The 15,000-nt window shown below is 42.1% G+C and overlaps 2 protein-coding genes across 2 annotated transcripts in view; both read left to right on the forward strand.

The window, feature by feature from the left end:
- perp (p53 apoptosis effector related to pmp22) overlaps positions 1 to 5,203 on the forward strand; it is a 16,399-nt gene extending 11,196 nt beyond the window's left edge. The window contains exon 3 of the mRNA XM_079512614.1: positions 2,868 to 5,203. Within this exon, the coding sequence (XP_079368740.1) occupies positions 2,868 to 3,079 (212 nt within the window). The 3' untranslated portion in view covers positions 3,080 to 5,203. The remainder of the gene's footprint in view (positions 1 to 2,867) is intronic.
- Positions 5,204 to 12,970: 7,767 nt separating this feature from the next.
- tnfaip3 (tumor necrosis factor, alpha-induced protein 3) overlaps positions 12,971 to 15,000 on the forward strand; it is a 19,410-nt gene continuing 17,380 nt past the window's right edge. The window contains exon 1 of the mRNA XM_079511649.1: positions 12,971 to 13,310. The gene's annotated coding sequence lies outside the window, so the exon portion shown is untranslated. The remainder of the gene's footprint in view (positions 13,311 to 15,000) is intronic.

A 15,000-nucleotide genomic window follows, 5' to 3' on the forward strand; every position in this document is an offset into this window, starting at 1 on the left:
AAAATCTAGTATATGAAAGGAACATTTCACTTTAATTACACAATGAGCACAAGTAAATATATAAAATAACGTTATGCACCGACTGAACTTTGTTAAGTTTGTTATATTTAACCACTTCTGCCCTATTCCAAAAATGTCTTCAGTTTTCTGAAAAAGCTATGTTTCTATGTCAGTCGTTCTTCGATTTTTCAAAAATAGCAGACCTACAAGCTCGTAGCGCGGCACTCGGTGCCGCGCTATGAGCTTGTAGATCTCCTATTTTTCAATAGCTAAAGCATAACATAATGCTAACACCAAAAGGGGTTCCTGCCCAAAATGGGTTAAACAAAAGGGTCTAGCAGGCCACCCGAAACCATCTGCACTCTTGAGCAGCAGTTTGAGCTGTGTGATGAAATGAGAGGCTCCAGCCAGCAGAACCATGCTTTTCACACATGTTTTTGATCAGACCAAAAACGTCACATCTCCCATTAGAGAACAATAACTCTGAATGCTATGACAAATATGTCGGTGTCACAAAGAGGGCGAGTGTGTTGATGCTTGCGTTGCTTTTAGGTAGTGTTCTGTATTTTCAACTAACTATAGGCTTTGAGTGGTTTGCAAATAACTGTAAATACAGTATTGTCCATTCAGTGGAAATATGTTTTTGTACTTTAATATCACAAACCACAGACATAACACAACCTCTACAACACAATAAACCGCAATCACAAAATTAAGAGGATATTTTAGTATATTTTAGATAGTAGCCAGTTAAAAGGCAGGGGACAGTTATTGGGCGTGTTCGGAAACAGCGCACTGAGCGCAATGTAGGCGAGTGCACTCTGGTGTGGTATTTCCGAACGTGCCCATTATGTCCCAGCCTGGTTGAGCAGACGGATCGCTGTTGGGAGAAAACTGTATCCATTGTTGTGAGTCTCTGGCCAGAGGGCAGGGGTTGGAAGCATCCATTAAGTTTGTGGGTAGTGTCACTTTACTAGTTTCTTGTGTTTCTCTTTTCTCTGGGGTCATACTGTCAGTAGAGCTGACCACTGCTTCCTGCAGAGCGTGCGTGTGCGTGTGCGTGTGCGTGTGTGTGTGTGTGTGTGTGTGTGTGTGTGTGTGTGTGTGTGTGTGTGTGTGTGGAATGAAACATAGCTATGGTTATACATAGCAACTCCAACCAAATCCAGACTTTATAGTCGTCAAGCTGTTAATTCAACAGCTCCTCAGTTTTATCGCCTTCGCTGACCTGAGTATGTGAATCTTGGAAGGAGAGAGCGACATACTGTGAGGGAGTGTGAGTCTTGAGGGCAGCAGGGAGAGTGAGACAGAGAAAGAAGGGGAAGAGTTTTGAGAGGGGTGAAAGTTGGAAAGAAGGGAGCAAGAAGGAGGGAATGTAGGCCATGGCTCAGATTTAAAAAAAGGGGGAGCATCTTAAGCTTGACCGTCTGAGTGAAGGAGGGCAATGACTTACGTAATGAGTGTAAAGGAGGAGCATCAATCCTGAGAACAAAGAGGGGAGGGAATCAGTCATTGTGAGTGAGTCCTGAAGCGAGGAAGTGGAGTGAAGTACAGTTTACCAGTGGAGTGGAGTGAGGAGAGAGTCTGTTGTTTGCTGGGTAGAGGCAAAGGGACGGGGGATATGACGTTGCTATGGGAACAACACAGTCTGCCCATCTGACTGACTCACCCCACTGACTGTGAGATCATAGGAACAGAAATGCACATCCACACACATTGTGATGATGATGTCACAACAATATGACTAAGCTTGACATAACCATAACCTGGGCCTTAAAATACCTCATGGGTTTTGGAAAAAGTTGTTCCAATGTCCAACAATAAATTGTATAGAGAGAGTGTGTTTGAGAAGTTGTGGCAAAAAAACATATCATATGGTAGATAGAAGTATTCCGAAACATGATTATGCTATTATACCATTCCAGCACATACAATGTTACAATAGTAAAGCTATTGTTGTGCCCAGAAGTAGTAGAATCGTAACATAGCACAATATAGGACTACTTAGTCTTTTCAGAGGCCCCATGCTGTCTCGCTCTCTGTTTTCCTGCTAATTTGTGGAGTGGACTGCCCATTCTCCTCTACAACAAAGTAATGCCGTTGTTGACATATGGGTCCTGTACTACAGTATGTCAATTTTGCCTCTCTAGGACTCCATCATATTCAGAACACCATTCTATGGGACCTACTGTATTATGTCAAGAATGGCGGTTGACATTGTCAGTAAAAGCTAAACGCAAACATCTGCTGCTCTCTGGATGAGTTCCAAATATGGATTAAGTGCCCCTATTGAACTGTAGAATATTATTTTGAGAAGTACCATTTATTAAACCCTGCACCAGCCCTGCCTGTGCTCCAGGGAGGGAAAGGGACACAGTGAATCATAAATCAGTCACCACTTTCTAGGACAGAAAAGTGAGACATGGGGCAATGAGGGAGGACATGGTGTTAGAGATTACGCCTTTCTCCAGAACAGCTGCGTGGAGAGATTCGTATGGAAACTGATGCAGTCCTATGAATCCTGACTCACCTCGGTTACACAGATGACGTGTAGATGTTGCTGTTACTCTCTCATGCAAAGAGTCTTTCCGTAACTCTTGTCAGCAGCACTATTGTTAATGTTGTCTGACTTCATCTCTGACTGGATGCCTTGTTATACCCACCTCTATTTGTTCATCTTCAGTGTCTGTCTGGTTCATCAACAGAATGCCAACAATACAAATGGAAAAGATTATTTACAAAAAAAAACTGTAATAAAAGCAGAACAAAAAAATAATCCAGTGTGACTATTATAACACGGTTATTAATCGATGTCTGACTTTTCCTGTTGCTCTACACCTCTCACCCTTTCTATTTCCTCCCTACAGTGCTTCTCCAGTTCATTGCACTGATCATCTTCCCACTCTACTTCAGCGAAGAGATCTTTGAGGGCCACTACGACTACACCTGGGCCTACGGCTTCGGCTGGGGGGCCACCATCCTGGCCATCGGCTGTGGCATCCTCTTCTGCTGCATGCCACGCTATGAGGATGAGCTGACAGGCCTGGCCAAGACCAAATACATTTACTCTTCTGCCTAGAGACTCAAACCGCTAACCCACAGTCAATTACACTCTTCTCACTTGGAGCTGAATCTGTGCTGTGCTGGCCACTGAGCATTCTACACATTGTCCCGTTTCCCAGGAGCTATGGTGGATGTGTGTCTTGGCCAGAACAGCACTGTCCAGTTTTGTTCGGTTTGATTTGGCTTGCCAGTGGAAAAGCCCTCCCCACTGACCGAGGGCAGTGCCACTAGAAGTACTAACTAGACAACTCTTATTGGAACTGGACTGTGATTGGACATTTTCATGTCAGTTTCATTTGTTCTTAAATTCTTTAATTCAGCCCCATAAAACTCTGGTCTTTGCTACAGCATTTCTTCATAAGCATAGCATAGATTATACCTGTAATTCTTCAATGCAAGATCACCTAAGTGCACTTAAGATAAGGGTTCAGTTTCTGTAAGGCATACTGTTATTACTGTAGCTTTAATATAATTTCTATTTCAAGCTTTGGATACATCTTGGTGAGAGCTGTCCACGTTACATTCAAATCCCACTGTAAGATATCTTGTATGACTGGACAAATATATCATGCTGGATAGTTTATTAAGTTTGTGTGGTGTATTATATTATAAGGAGCTTTTCCGTAATCTCATATCCTAAAACACATCTTGTGTTACGTAGGTAGTTGTATAAAAGGGAACACAGAACAAAAAGATATAGATACGGAATCTGAATGTAATCCATACAGTATATTTTGCATTGGACAAAGACATTGTATATGTATTTGAATGGCTGCATTTTGATGTTTGTTCACCCCCACCCGTTTTGTGTTTTCCCCATCTGCCGATCCAGAAAAGTGTATTTTTGCATCAGAAATGAAAGGGAAGACTGTTGGCTAATTGCTGTGTGGTCACATCTGTTAGGGAACACTACCCACTCTATGGGTAAATAGATACATATTTGATGATGATTGTGAGTTTGTAAATGCAAAGTTTTTTATTTCCTTTTTGCTTCTTCATGGCCCTTGGGTATGTTTTTTATGCATTTTTATGCCATCGACCAATATTCACAGTTCACACCCCACTGGGGTGGATGTCAATAATAATATAGTAATAATATAGTAACTTCCAATGTCTTGTATATTGTCCATCCTTGAAACAGCCTTTTTACATTCGTGTAGCATTGTCTCACTTATGTAATTTCTTGAACTCATGCTTCAACAATACACATGTCACAAGAGTCAGTTTAATGGACAACATACGTGAGTGTTTTTTTTTTCCAACATTCCTTTGTAGGCTTTGGCGTCCCTCATACTGTCATATCTACTGACTTCATAAGACACCTTGCTTCATACAATCACACGATACACAATGAAATCCTAACTGTTCATTTAACTCCGACTGGTGCATTTGTTTCTATGCGTGTACTCTTCAGAGTTAAATAAACACTCAAGGATTCAACTGTATACTGTATATAAAACTTGTGCCTTAACTTGTTGACCTGTGTAGTTGTTGTTGCAGGTCCGGGTTTGCCTTTTGGATTACAATAAATTGGGATGTAATTATTATTGATCTGAGATTTGTCAGTGTAGTCTGAGGCCCTATTCATATGTGTAAAAAAGTGACTGTTTTGATTTCAAAGATCTTTTCCAGCTGAAGAGAGTATTATTTATTTTTGTAAGCAAACGGAATATCTTCCCCTGCTTCAAGTCTGCTTTGGTACTACCATGGGTAGTAATTCAGAGAAGATTCTAAAACAGATTAAGGCCTGCCTATTCACACTTCAGTTCTGTATGCTAGATTTTAAAGTAACCTTTTTACACCTGTAAATAGGGCTTGACCAACACAGGCTGGGGGGGTGACATGAAGTCTGTGAAAACGGCAATCATTAATGCTGGCAGCGTGGCTGTACGGTAGCTATTATTATTATTATTACACTGTAAAATCCTCAGTGTTAATATAAGTCACATAGTGTACAAATATAACCAAATGGAGCCGTTAGGCTCAGCAGATAAATTAACCCTATGGATTTTACTATGTATTATTAACATCCTTCCACTTCTTGAGACCATCCATTTTTCTTTTTCTGCTGTACTTTGAATTTTTTGAGCTGTGTGTATTTTTATGCAATAAAGATTTTGTTTTCTTGGAGACAATAACACTACATTTTCAGAGTGATTTGCATGTGAAATACAGTACACTGTTTACAATTAATTGAATTCAAGTAGAGGAGACGGGAAAAGAGAACTAGAAAGAGAAAGGAGGGGGACAGGAGATAAAGAGGTAGCCTGGCTAATAAGCCAGACTAATATCACACAACACTGTCGCGGGCAAAACATTTTTTGCCAACGGCTGATTCGGTCTGGTTTATTAACCAGGCTAATAAAGAGGGGCAGCATTAGTAACTTAAGGGATAATATTAGTGATGAATTGAACATGGTGGACCCTATTGGAAACAAGTGTAATGCTTAATTGGGTCGTCCACTCACAGTTAACAGCCTTTGTATTGAGTTTGTGCTTGAAATGTACTGTAATTCTGCAAACTGTTAATACATTTTTCAATCAATCAATCAATCAATTTGCAGTGATGGAAGAAGTATTCATGTTGTACTTGTGTAAAAGTATCAATATCCTATTGCAGAAATAGCCTTTAGTTTTCAAATAGCCGTTATATAGATATAGGGCTGGCTGACGTGGTTAATGTATGTTTTGTAATAATAATCAAAATCTATAAAATAACCAGTAACTAAGGTTTTAAAATAATTGTAGTGAAGTAAAAGTACAATATTTGCCTCTGGGAAGTAGTGGAGTAGAAGTACATTTGAAATGGAAATACTCCAGTAAAAAATAATCAAAACTGTACTAAGGTACAGTACTTGAGTAAATGCACTTAAGTACAGTAGTTACTATCCACCACTGGCAATTTGTGACTTCACATGCTACATGCACTTTGGTTGCACGGTTGCTTGGCACCGCCCTCACTATACTTTTTGCCCTCTCAGAAATAGGGTCTTCATTCATGTCTGTACTCTGTATAGCAGGGGTCTTCATTCATAGTGTACTCTATAGCAGGGTCTTCATTCATAGTGTACTCTATAGCAGGGGTCTTCATTCATAGTGTACTCTATAGCAGGGTCTTCATTCATAGTGTACTCTATAGCAGGGGTCTTCATTCATAGTGTACTCTATAGCAGGGGTCTTCATTCATAGTGTACTCTATAGCAGGGGTCTTCATTCATAGTGTACTCTATAGCAGGGGTCTTCATTTATAGTGTACTCTATAGCAGAGGTCTTCATTCATAGTGTACTCTATAGCAGGGGTCTTCATTCATAGTGTACTCTATAGCAGGGGTCTTCATTCATAGTGTACTCTATAGCAGGGGCTTCATTCATAGTGTACTCTATAGCAGGGGTCTTCATTCATAGTGTACTCTATAGCAGGGGTCTTCATTCATAGTGTACTCTATAGCAGGGTCTTCATTCATAGTGTACTCTATAGCAGGGGTCTTCATTCATAGTGTACTCTATAGCAGGGGTCTTCATTCATAGTGTACTCTATAGCAGGGGTCTTCATTCATAGTGTACTCTATAGCAGGAGTCTTCATTCATAGTGTACTCTATAGCAGGGGTCTTCATTCATAGTGTACTCTATAGCAGGGGTCTTCATTCATAGTGTACTCTATGGCAGGGGTCTTCATTCATAGTGTACTCTATAGCAGGGGTCTTCATTCATAGTGTACTCTATAGCAGGAGTCTTCATTCATAGTGTACTCTATAGCAGGGGTCTTCATTCATAGTGTACTCTATAGCAGGGGTCTTCATTCATAGTGTACTCTATAGCAGGGGTCTTCATTCATAGTGTACTCTATAGCAGGGGTCTTCATTCATAGTGTACTCTATAGCAGGGGTCTTCATTTATAGTGTACTCTATAGCAGGGGTCTTCATTCATAGTGTACTCTATAGCAGGGGTCTTCATTCATAGTGTACTCTATAGCAGGGGTCTTCATTCATAGTGTACTCTATAGCAGGGGTCTTCATTCATAGTGTACTCTATAGCAGGGGTCTTCATTCATAGTGTACTGTACTCTATAGCAGGGGTCTTCATTCATAGTGTACTCTATAGCAGGGGTCTTCATTCATAGTGTACTCTATAGCAGGGGTCTTCATTCATAGTGTACTCTATAGCAGGAGTCTTCATTCATAGTGTACTCTATAGCAGGGGTCTTCATTCATTGTGTACTCTATAGCAGGGTCTTCATTTATGAACTGATTGGAAAGTGACACGGTGTCCCCAGCGGGAATCGAAACCCAGGACCTTCTAGCTGTTAAGCGACAGCACTACCAACTGTGCCACCGTGCCCCAGGAAAGTGACAGTTCTTAGTTAAACTAATGCAACAACTGATACTCCTGTGGGAGATTGGTTTGAAAATCCATTTGTAGCACTTATGTCGTTGTAGCTCTCGTCACATAGCCTCGGAAACCCAGACGTTTTTATTTCCAGGGAGAAAAACTCGTCACAGGACTGCTGGTTGCATTCCTTGTGGCATATGGTGGTGCACAGAACACACACACACACACACACACACACACACACACACACACACACACACACACACACACACACACACACACACACACACACACACACACACACACACACACAATGTGTAGGCCTACTACATTTGGTTACATTTGAGTTAAACAAACACTGTTTTACAGTGACGTGTAGGCCTATACTTTTGATAAGGAACGTATAGGCTACACGCCCTGTTCCTCCTCACACGCCTGCCTGCTAACAGCTGTGAGTCATGCATTATGATGAGGCCCACACCCTGCATGCCCCACCCAGGGAGAGGCTTGTGTGAGAACTAGCCTGGACTCAGCAAGCCTTGACAGCTCCCCTGAGTTTCAACTCCCAGAGAGAGAGAGAGAGAGAGAGAGAGAGAGAGAGAGAGAGAGAGAGAGAGAGAGAGAGAGAGAGAGAGAGAGAGAGAGAGAGAGCGAGAGAGAGAGCGAGAGAGAGAGAGAAAAACAAGTACATAGAGCGTGCATGGTGTATAAATAACTATTTACAGTACATTTGAGGAAATTTAGGTACTTTTACTTTGAGTGTTCCATTTTTCAATACTTCATACTTCCACTCCACTACAACTCAGAAGCAAATATTGTACTTTTTACTCCACTACAATTATTTGACAGCTTTAGTTACTACTTTGGAGATTTAGATTATAGTTACAAAACATAAATGAACCACAGATACTATACTTCAAAATGTATTTTTCCACCACTGAGAGAGAGCGCGAGAGAGAGAGAGAGAGAGATGAGGAGAGAGAGAGAGAGAGAGAGAGAGAGAGAGAGAGAGAGAGAGAGAGAGAGAGAGAGAGAGAGAGAGAGAGAGAGAGAGAGGGGGAAAGAGAGTGGGGGTTAAGACAGAGAGAGAGAGAGAGAGAGAGAGAGAGAGAGAGTGGGGGTTAAGACAGACAGAGAGAGAGAGAGAGAGAGAGAGAGAGAGAGCAAGACCGAGAGAGAGGGAAAGAGAGAGGGAAAGAGAGGGGGGGTTAAGACCGAGAGAGGGAAAGAGAGGGGGGGTTAAGACCGAGAGAGAGGGAAAGAGAGAGGGAAAGAGAGGGGGGGTTAAGACCGAGAGAGAGGGAAAGAGAGGGGGGGGTTAAGACCGAGAGAGAGGGAAAGAGAGAGGGAAAGAGAGAGGGAAAGGGAAAGAGAAAAGATCAGCAGATTGGGAGATAATGAGGAGAGTGTGAGGAATGCAACTATTGATTATTCTATCAATTACTTTATCAATTAAATATCAAATACATAATATATATATATATATATATATATATATATATATATATATATATATACATTTATATATATTTTAATTTCAACAAATTGATTAACCAATAAGCATACAAAATTAAAACTCATGCAGGAGTGAAAATATCAGAACAACACATGCATTACAGCATGCTTTAAACTTATAGTTTAAAGCATGCTTTAAAGCACACACACACACACACACACACACACACACACACACACACACACACACACACACACACACACACACACACACACACACACACACACACACACACACACACACACGCCTGTGTTTCGATATAAAAGCCACTAGAGGGCAGGCTTGATCAGTTAATGAACCTCCATAGCACCGTGAGTCGCATGAGTTTTTCCAACTCTCCCCTCTCCCCTCTCTCCCCTTCTCTATGTCCGTCTTCACTGTAAGTCTGTAACTATCAATAAAGGCACAAAAGCCAAAAACAAATCTTTCTCTTTCTTTTTTTAGAAAAGTTGCTTGTGACCTGTGCTTGTGGCCTGTACCCAGAGAGCCTCATCTGCTTCTAAAGCTGTGCACTCAGTGGGTGGGTGCTGGTTTCATTCCAGATCCCAGCCTTCCCAGGTGCTTTTCATGCACATGGCGCAGTGGGCCAACAGAACAATGAGACATTCTCCTCTCCCCTGGGTTCTTCTGTTACCTCATTCATACCTGGATGCAGTGGTGAAAGCAGATAGGTTGAAAATGGGCGAAGTCGTCCTTTAAGTAAAAGTAGCAATATTACAAGTAAAAAGCATAAAAGAATAAAATAGTGGTTACTGTAGGGTTTGTATTAATAATCCAAATCAATGTATTTCAAATATTGTAGAATGCTACAAGTAAAATATCTGCCCCTGACATGTAGAGTAGATGTATATAAAGTATAACAAAAATTAAATACTCAAGTAAAGTAAAAGTACCTTGAAATTGTACTCAAGTACAGTACTACAGTAAATGTAATTTGTTACTTCACACCAGTGCTTCCCAAACGTTTTATCTCACTGGTGTTTAGTTTAGTGGTTCCCAAAGTGGGGTCCGGGGACCCCCAGGGGTCCTTGAGGGAGTTCCAGGGGGTCCCCAGCTAAATGATAGTTTGGAACCAAATGGACCCTTATGGGTATGTAACTCTGAGTGCACAAATGGAACCCATTTGGTTCCATTTGTACACTCTCAGAGTTAAATTAACATTGATTTTACAATATAAATTGTAAAAAGACATATAGGGTCCTTGAAATTAAACGGGTTGGGAATCACTGCTAGAGCCCTAAAAATCTTCTCTTATGGGGGTCCCTGGCATATATTTTCAAATGGGGCTCCTCGGGCTAATTAGTGTCAATTTGGGGGTCCTTGACATGAAAAAGTTTGGAAACCACTGCTTTACACCAGTGGTGTAAGAGCCATTTATTTTCTGTTTGTTTCTATTTATATAATTGATGACGTCACGGTCAAGGCCAAGGTTGGCCAGGCTATTTTAGGAAGTGGGGAACAATGCTCAGGTGTTGCTGAGGTGAAGAGGCAAACAGTTTGTTTGTTGACTGTATCGTTTGTATTACGCTGACTGTTATGTTGCAAGCCTGCTGAAGTGACGGCAAATAAATATAATTTCATTGAGTTGTGCTTGAAATGTACTGTAATTCTGCGAACTGTTAATAAATATTTCAATCAATCAATCAATCAATCAATCAATCAAGTTTTTTTGGTTTTATTACACGTCTAAACTAGTTCTCGGTTTTAGCAATCACGGAGTAGTGTCCAGTTTAGGACTGACACTACAAGTGGTTCTCAACCTTTTATCTCACTGGCATTTGGGAAACAGTGGTTCAGTATTTGTCCACACACGTCTCATATTTGCCATTGCCAATGAAAGGAGAAATTAAGTCATATGTCCGTCAAATATGACGTAAATTTGTGGCAACACAAACATTAAATGCCATTAATGAAGGGCAAATTTGCGTCATATGTAGACGAGCGAATCGTCGAACCAATCACATAACTGCAGTTGTTCATGAGATGATGTATGATGATGTATAATGATGAGAGCGCCCCTCACTTCACACACGTGTGATTTTTATAGTTTATTTGTTGAGTACTTTTGATGCATTAATGGTCTTTTCAAAATCATGTGGGGACCCGACCCACAGGTTGAGAACCACTGCTTTGCACCCTTGATGGGGCCTGGCCCCGGGGCCTTCTGAGCTCACAAAGATTATTATATTGTGGGTTCAGAACTCACTCTGAGGGACTGGGCATATAGTCAGAACACACCTGACACGTGTCTGTGGACTGGAGGAAGATAATTTACATAGATGTGTATTAATAATCATAATGCATGTATTATTTCACTGTAGTTTGCTCTGGTATTTCCCTTATAAAACAAAATCCTAAAGCTAATCGATAATTTACAGTAATAATCTCCTGCAAATTGTAAAATTTGAGAGAAACTGAGAAACACTGATTTTATACCTATAAGTCTTCGTCCTACTCCTACAGCCCAACACTCCTTGCTAACAGGTGCCTCCCCAGCCCGTAGCAGTACCTGCAATGACCAATATGACCCTCCCCATCCTTCCCTCCCCCGAACAGGAACCAGCCGGATGCACTGCCGGATAGTGACACAAGCTTATTCTGTGGTTTTCTTATGCTGACTAAAGTTAAAGTATTTTATGATATGAGTCAAATAGTCAACAGCATTGTGCCAGTTTTGCACAAGACCTATAGGATGATCTTTGTCAATCTGTGCTGCAAGGTAAACCTTGCAACTTCTGTTTCCTGCATGAGTGAGTACTGAGTAGGCAGTAACTGTGCATGGTTTGCATTTGGGTATACTATAGTCAAAGTGTATAAGTGTACACCAAGATCAGGGGTGCCCACACTTTTTGACTTTCAAAGCTACTTTCAAAATGACCATGCAGCTCAACAAGATCTACTGACCAAAATAATTATTATCCCTTTGCTGGAAATAGTTACATAAGACACACTTGGAACAGGAAATAGAGAGGAGAAATGGAATTGTATGTTTTCTTGTATATAACTTTGTAATGCCACTGACGTTTGTGTGCAACACTCTTGTGGGTTTGAGGCCCTTTTTATGTCAATCAATCAAGTCACCTTAATACAAGTGATAGATTATATATATTTTTGGGGCATGTCATGTGGTCTACCCAGGGGCGCAGATGGCATTTTATAACTGGGGGGGGACATATTTGGGGGCTATCTACGTGCGCAAAGCGCGTGCGAAAAATGTCATGAGGAGGGGGGATATCCCCCCCACTTTTGCGCATAATTACGCAGATTTTCCGTGTTTTTTTGCGGATTTCACGGCAAAACACTGCCAACACAGCAAAACACATGCAGCCACGGTACATGGCTTTTTTTAAGGGGATAATCCCCCCTCCTCATGAAATTGAGGGGGTCGAACTCCCCCGTCCCCCCCTATCTGTGCGCCTGGGTCTACCTGCACAGCCTTTGTGATCCCCTGACCAAGACCAAGGAGTCTTTCTGTTGTGCATGAGAAACTAAAGAGGAGTGAACACACCCTGACCCTATTAAAACCTTTTCCAAGTTGTTGACAGCCTTAAAATGTGGGAGAATTTCCAGGGGGGTAATAAACCCTGAGTGTTAAATTCATTACAAATTCATTTATACTTACCTCTGAGTGGTGCTATATTGAGATTAGGAAATACACACACACACACACACACACATACACACGTGACACACCCTAGGCTCAAAGTCTACAACTACTTGTTGTGAGACTTGATCCAGTTTTGGTTTCCTATCCCAGCCAGCCCCATCATGTGCTTTTCTAATCTAGACTAGGCGATGACGACCATATGCATGACTTACTTTATGTTCTGTTCTATCTGTATAAATTCAGTACCGTCACTACCGTGAGACAGAAACAGAATGATGCTTATCCCACCTGTCTCCCGCCCGAGTCCCCCGGTGACGCTCCTTTGTGCCCGATGAGACTGTGTCAGACAGGAGGATCTGGACTGCCTGCCGGTAGAGAGCTGCACTGCAACTACCTCAGGTTATGACTGAGAGAGAGAGAGAGAGAGAGAGAGAGAAATGGGTGGGTGGAAAGTCCCTGCGTGGAAATCCCCTAGCTTTTCCTTTTTTTTGTTTAACATTTAACTAGCTTTCAAGAAGGACGTGCGTGAGTGGACTCCTTTTGACAGGCTCGGTAGGTCGTCGTTGGACTATAAGCTGTGATACCTAAATAGATTTGGATCCGGACTCACTGACTGAGCGGAGAGAGAGAGAGAGGTTCGCATGGCGCCGTGGGGACCGATGCGGTGTGAGGAGGCTGCTGAGTGAAGTGGCTCAGTACAGATCTGTATCCCGGCGGCCCGAGCAGCACCCCGGGCAGGCAGGCAGCAAGCAGGGCTTTGTTATTATCATCACCCTCGACATATTCCACACAGGTAAGACCCCCCCTCATCCCACCATCCCCTCCTCCTCCTCTCCGTCCTCCGTCTCCCCGTGACTCCGTGGTGTGATGATGTGAACGATGTTCGTAACCGATCGAAACAACATCATCATCCTCACGTCTATAATAGACGGCGTCGCTTGCCGACAGGAGCGGATCTTTAAGCCGACGCGCGTCGCATTCGTTTAGGGTCGGTTCTTGTCGGCGAGCGACACCCTCGTGCCTCTAAAACCGAAGCTTAGGCCTCTTTTTAGGAGCGTTATTGTCGCGGTTCTGGGGACATTGGGAGAAATCCTTGCTCTGTTGCTCACGACAGTGGCTTTCTTCTTTGACAGCCATTGTTTACAAAGACGTCACCCCCCCCAAAAGCTCTCCCACCAGGGCATATATGTAGGCTATATATCTCGTCCTGGTCGTGTATGTGTATGTCTGCATGCACGTTTATTACATTGTCTCCCATCTGTAGTCAGAGGAATTACGTAAGCCCTGGACGTCAGCAAAGTCTCCTGTTATTGTTTTCTTCTTCTGTGTAGCCAGCCAGCCAGCCAGGCTAAACCGCAGCGTTCAACCATTATTGTGTCTGTCTGTCTGTGTGTGTGTGTGTGTGTGTGTGTGTGTGTGTGTGTGTGTGTGTGTGTGTGTGCGCGCGCGCGCGTGTGCGTGTGTGTCTGGCCAAAGTCTGCAAAAACAGCACCTGCTCATAGACATTGAACGTCTATGCCTGTCATACAGTAGCCTGGCTATCAGCTCAAAACCATGACTAGCCATTTACTATGGCCTAGTCTGTTGTTGCAGTTGCAGCAGCAGCACCTGCTGCTCCAGGGGGGGCAATGCAAGCCAAGTATCCAGGTGAAACAGTTTCCACTGACAGCTGCTGTTAAGGTTAATATGAGGTTATTGTGGAGGTGAAAAGTCAGCAAAACACACGGACTTGCTGACCACCTCTTTCCACTTCCCATGGAATCTAGAAGCCTGGGAGAAGTTGCTGACACTTGCAGCTGTTTTGGGTGAAATGCCAAAGCTGCCGCCACCAAACCTTTATGCTTATGTTATAACAGTAAAATGTTTAGTGTTTTTTTAGTATTAGATTGAGGCCTATTGTTCTACCTACCGTCTCGTGAACGGCTGAATAAGTGAGCTCGGGCAGTGTGACATTCCCACTAGCAGCCTTTGCTCTGATCGGCCTTGAGTTTACCACTGCAAAAGCAACATTTGATTGCACCCCGCAGGGTACATTCTTAAAAATCACACTGTGTGAAGTGAGGGGCGCTAATATATTAAAAGTCTAACTCGTGTTGATTAGGTAATGGTGATATAAAACAAACGGTGTCAAAACAAACATTAAATTATCTTTATTGTTAATTTAATGGCATTTAATGTTTGTGTTAGGTTAGGGACAAGATGACGTAAACTTTCCCTTCATTGTCAATGCCGTTTTTAAAACAAACATTGAACTAAAACAACATACAAATTAAACCTGTATATATGAGGGGCTAGTGCCCCTCAAAAATGGCATTGGAAAAGAACAACAATTTCAAAATGTTTTTTGTGCCTTAGAGAAACACCAGAAAAGAGCACAGTGGTTTCCCCAGACATAAATTAAACCATGTCTTAGTTTTTGTTTTTTATGTCTTGTATGGGGGAAACGCTTTTATATACTTAAAATATTGTATTGTACTACAATG

Source organism: Electrona antarctica (genome assembly GCF_951216825.1).
Source record: "Electrona antarctica genome assembly, chromosome: 10".
Classification (NCBI taxonomy): Eukaryota; Metazoa; Chordata; class Actinopteri; order Myctophiformes; family Myctophidae; genus Electrona; species Electrona antarctica.